Source organism: Saprolegnia parasitica (assembly GCF_000151545.1).
Source record: "Saprolegnia parasitica CBS 223.65 unplaced genomic scaffold supercont2.467, whole genome shotgun sequence".
Taxonomy (NCBI): Eukaryota; Oomycota; class Saprolegniomycetes; order Saprolegniales; family Saprolegniaceae; genus Saprolegnia; species Saprolegnia parasitica.
The window spans coordinates 3,793-7,718 of record NW_012156861.1 but is presented as its reverse complement, the minus strand read 5'-3'; the positions used below and the strand labels follow the sequence as shown (position 1 = coordinate 7,718).

The window sequence follows — 3,926 nt, the reverse complement described above, 5'->3', positions numbered from 1 at the left end:
CGGTCTCGATCGGCGTCTTGGTGTACGATGGTAAAGAGCTTGTCGATCGAGGTCGTTACGACAAAGCCATTGCTGCGGCTCGGGTCCTTCTTGGCGCCGGTGACGGTCACGCGGCCCTTGTACTTTTCAAGGTCCGCGGACGCGGCCTCCTTGGAGGCGTAGTAGGTGAAGCACGTGCCCGAGAGGACTGCATATCGGTTGCGCCAGTTGCGGACGACATGGCCTTGCTTCCAGATGTAGCCTTCCCAGTCCGTGTCCATGATGTCTTCGAACGAGTGTAGTCCCATCGAGATGGACTCGGTGCCAAGCTCCATCTCGGAGCTGCGCGCGGCTGCGGACCCGCCCATGCTGCTGCTGCTCGTCTCTGGAGTCGGAGGATCCGGAAGTGGCCCGGACTCGTACCTTCGAGTCGTATAGGTGCGACACCTGCCCGACTTTATTTTATTTCTCTTGGCGTTTGTATAGCGTGCGTAATACTTTCAAACTGGCCTCTTTCGAGGAATATTAATTTGATCGTTTTTCAACGGCCGATGGCCAATATAATATTCAATATCGACGCAAATAGTGTACGCTCGCATACCGTACAAGATCGATATCGATGGAGAGACGCGATGGGCATGCGACATCATGGTGGCCAGGACCAGGCACTGAGGACCAGGAATTATAATCGAGAGCCCACAAAAGGATAGGATCCGAGACACTCGTCGGTATTAATGCGCGAGATCCTCGGTCTTGCGACGATTTTTGCAGTGTTTTCGCCTCGTTGACCATTTAACGGGCAATGTTTCCTGCGCTGAGCAGAGAGATTTTGACAAGGGGAATATTACCCTATACTTAATAGCAGGCAGCGGGCAGTTGCGGCGTCTGCATTGCTCAATCGCTTGCAACGGATCCTCGCGGATCGCGAGCGTCTCGTCGCGCAGCTGCAGCGCCCAATGCGACGTCGTGCTTCAATTGCGGACGGTGTAGGATCTATGCACCATACATCGTACACTATATGCCACCATTTTAGCATACCATTTGATCTCCGACCAGACCTCCGCCCGCCATAGTAATAAAATTTGCAATGGAATTGATATCCTATAAAATAAAATGCACAGGAACAGATTCGAAACGCCATGTCAACGCAATGGTAGAATATTTCATGTCAATATATTGTACACCAACAACCAATATTTATATACTCACGAGCCGGCACTGGCAGTAGCGCCGTTGATGATATACTCATGCCTGCTGCGAGGACCATGGCAAGTGCTGTTGTTGTCGCGCGGGTCTTGATCGCGTCTGGTAATCGCAGTCCACCTGGATCTGGTCAGCGGTCGCGGTTGGCATCTGATTGCGCACGCAAGCTACTACACTGCGTCGACGAGGAGCAGGCCATCAATCGACGCTGGAGCGCGTCTCGTCTCGAGGGCTGTCATTTCGAGTTCGTCGCCTCGCCTTTAGAGGGCCAAGCTGCAATAGCTTTCAAGGTTACACATGGGCGTACGTGGCAGCATGTGGTGCTCGCTGCCGCCAAATTAAGTCTGCTTGAAGTTGAGCACCGTCCGTCCATGGGCGTGCAGCGAAAGAAGTAGCTTCATTCGCTCTCCTCCCGGCGATCTTCCTTGGTCCATCGCAGTGACGGTAGGCCATTGGCGCAAAAGACAGGATTTCATGACGTTTCATTCGCGTGTGCCAAAGATTCGCGGCCCATTTCTGCCAATCGCCTTCTTGACGCTGCCATGGAAACGTCGTCGACCTTCCGCGTCCAGCTCGTCCAGCATGGCCCGAGCGGGCTACAAGTGCTCCGGAAGAAGGTGCTTTTGCGCATCGACGCGGACGGCGTGGCCATCGCGGGCCAGCGCCTGCCCGCGCCCGACCATCTCGTGCAGAAGCGACGGCTCCTCCGGCTCTACCTCCCCGACGCCCACGAGACAACGTACCCTCCTCATCAGCATGATCGCCTCGTGTCGCGACAGTCTGTGTGTAGCGTTCGCTTTGCAGACAGCGTCGGTGTCGACGCATGCATCGACCAGCTCCGCATCCGGTTTCCCGACTGCCGCCTGCTGCCCGCAGCTGCGGCCATGCCTGCCGCCACCGACAACGAGGCTGACCCGCCGTCGCTGGACGAGATGGCGTCCATGTTTATGTACGACCCTGGCTTTCGCCGGCTCGTGCAAGACCTGCACGTGCAGATCGCTGCCAACGAGGTCGCTGGAGGAACCGTGCATGAGATATCGTAATGTCCAACTGTCTGCGTGGGCAGTCTCCGTTGTGTGTTGCGGTGCACGTAAGCAAAGGGAGTAAACCCCTCGAGTTGAGCTTTGGACAAGTGTTCATGTCCTTCTCAGAGCGACTGTAAGGAGTATGAGGGCCGGTGTCTCGGGTTGCAGCAAAAAGAGCAAAAGGACACGCACCGAAGACGGAGTGTTTTTGTACAACTCCTCAGCCGAAAGTGTAGTTTCTAGTGATGGATTGCTGCAAAGTGCCTTGCCTCCCATCGACGCACACAGTACCAGACAGAATTTTAGACCACACTTCGAACCTTGCTGCGCGCCTTCTTTTTCGGCACACGTTGAGGACAAAAAATACATTTGGATACTGAGACCACAGGGAGATGAGCGCCGAACCAGGATTGCTTTGCTTTACTCGATAACAACGCATTCTTGACTTGGCGGCTCTCCAACGCGAAAAAGCACCAACATCACCCACTGAACATCACCCAACATCACCCGTGCGGAAATAATATCGTGTGCACACGTACAGATGACCGCCGTCGACCCCAAGCAATAGTCTTCGTAGGCAGGAGAGTGGATTAATAAATGGCGAGTAAAGCAAAGCAATACAGGTTCGGCGCTCATCTCCCTGTGGTCGCAGTATCCAAATGTATTTTTTGTCCTCAACGTGTGCCGAAAAAGAAGGTACGCAGCAAGGTTCGAAGTGTGGTCTAAAATTCTGTCTGGTACTGTGTGCGTCGATGAAAAGCAAGGCACATTGCAGCAATCCATCACCAGAAACTACACTTTCGGCTGAGGAGTTGTACAAAAAACACTCCGTCTTCGGTGCCTGTCCTTTTGCTCTTTTTGCTGCAACCCGAGACCCTCATTCTCCTCACAGTCGCTCTGAGAAGGGCACGCACGTTTCGTTTGCCACGCCCATCGCTCTACGTATAAATCCTGTTTCCTTTACTTGCACTGTTTGTGTTCGTCTCCTGTACACCGTCAAGATAACGTTAGTGCAACCAACACCTTTGCTATATCTTATGGCGACTCCGACGAAACTCTGTCACGTCGTCGATTCGTTGTTGGACGCGGCTTCGGACGCCGTGTGCTCTAAAAGGCGGCGCTTGACGGTCTGGAGAATCTCGAGCAGCGCCGACGCCTCGTCGCGCTCCTGCCGAATGAGGGCGACGTGGAGCATCACGGGCAGGTGCATGATCGCGTCTTCCTCCTCGGCCGCGGACGGGTCGCCGTAGTTCATGCGGTAGTAGTTGAGCGCCGCGGTGCGGTACTTGTCGTACAAGTCGATCGACGCGTCGTCGGCAAACCCATATTGGCCATCGCGCACCTGCTGGAGCTCGTCGCCGGTGCCCGCGCCGACGCCTGCAAACGTCGCTTCGTTCTCGGCACACATGCGCTCATGCGCCTCTCGGATGTACTCTTCCGCAATGCCATGCGCGAGCGCCAGGATCAGAAACACCGCGTACTTGCGCTTGAGGTGGTCGGCGAAGAAGTGCAGCACGTCCGGCGACAAGGCGGCCTCGGTGCCGAGGGGCGCGGTCCCGGACTCGATCTCGCGCCGGCTGTTGGCCGCAAAGAGCTCGTGGACGCGGCTCACCTTTTCATAGACGAGCAGCGCCATTGGCGGACCAGTGACCTGCGCGACGAGCTTCTCCATCGCGACAATGCGTCGGAACTCGGACTCGGCCTTGTCCGTCTCGGTGG

General features: G+C 55.6%; 3 protein-coding genes across 3 annotated transcripts in view; 1 reads left to right on the top strand and 2 right to left on the bottom strand.

The window, feature by feature from the left end:
- Nucleotides 1-26: 26 nt before the first annotated feature.
- Nucleotides 27-347, bottom strand: SPRG_17022 (hypothetical protein; the record flags this gene model as incomplete). Its single annotated transcript, XM_012356439.1, has 1 exon — nucleotides 27-347. A coding segment is annotated over one exon (321 nt), but the record flags the coding sequence as incomplete, so codon positions are not given.
- A 1,377-nt stretch (nucleotides 348-1,724) lies between these two features.
- SPRG_17021 (hypothetical protein) lies at nucleotides 1,725-2,225 on the top strand (the record flags this gene model as incomplete). Its single annotated transcript, XM_012356438.1, has 2 exons — nucleotides 1,725-1,921; nucleotides 1,973-2,225. 2 exons carry the CDS (start codon nucleotides 1,725-1,727, stop codon nucleotides 2,223-2,225), a joined length of 450 nt encoding a protein of 149 aa, XP_012211828.1.
- A 1,042-nt stretch (nucleotides 2,226-3,267) lies between these two features.
- Nucleotides 3,268-3,926, bottom strand: part of SPRG_22384 (hypothetical protein) — a gene marked incomplete at both ends in the record, with an annotated part of 1,776 nt that continues 1,117 nt past the window's right edge. Inside the window, one exon of the mRNA XM_012356437.1 lies at nucleotides 3,268-3,918. Within this exon, the coding sequence (XP_012211827.1) occupies nucleotides 3,268-3,918 (651 nt within the window). The remainder of the gene's footprint in view (nucleotides 3,919-3,926) is intronic.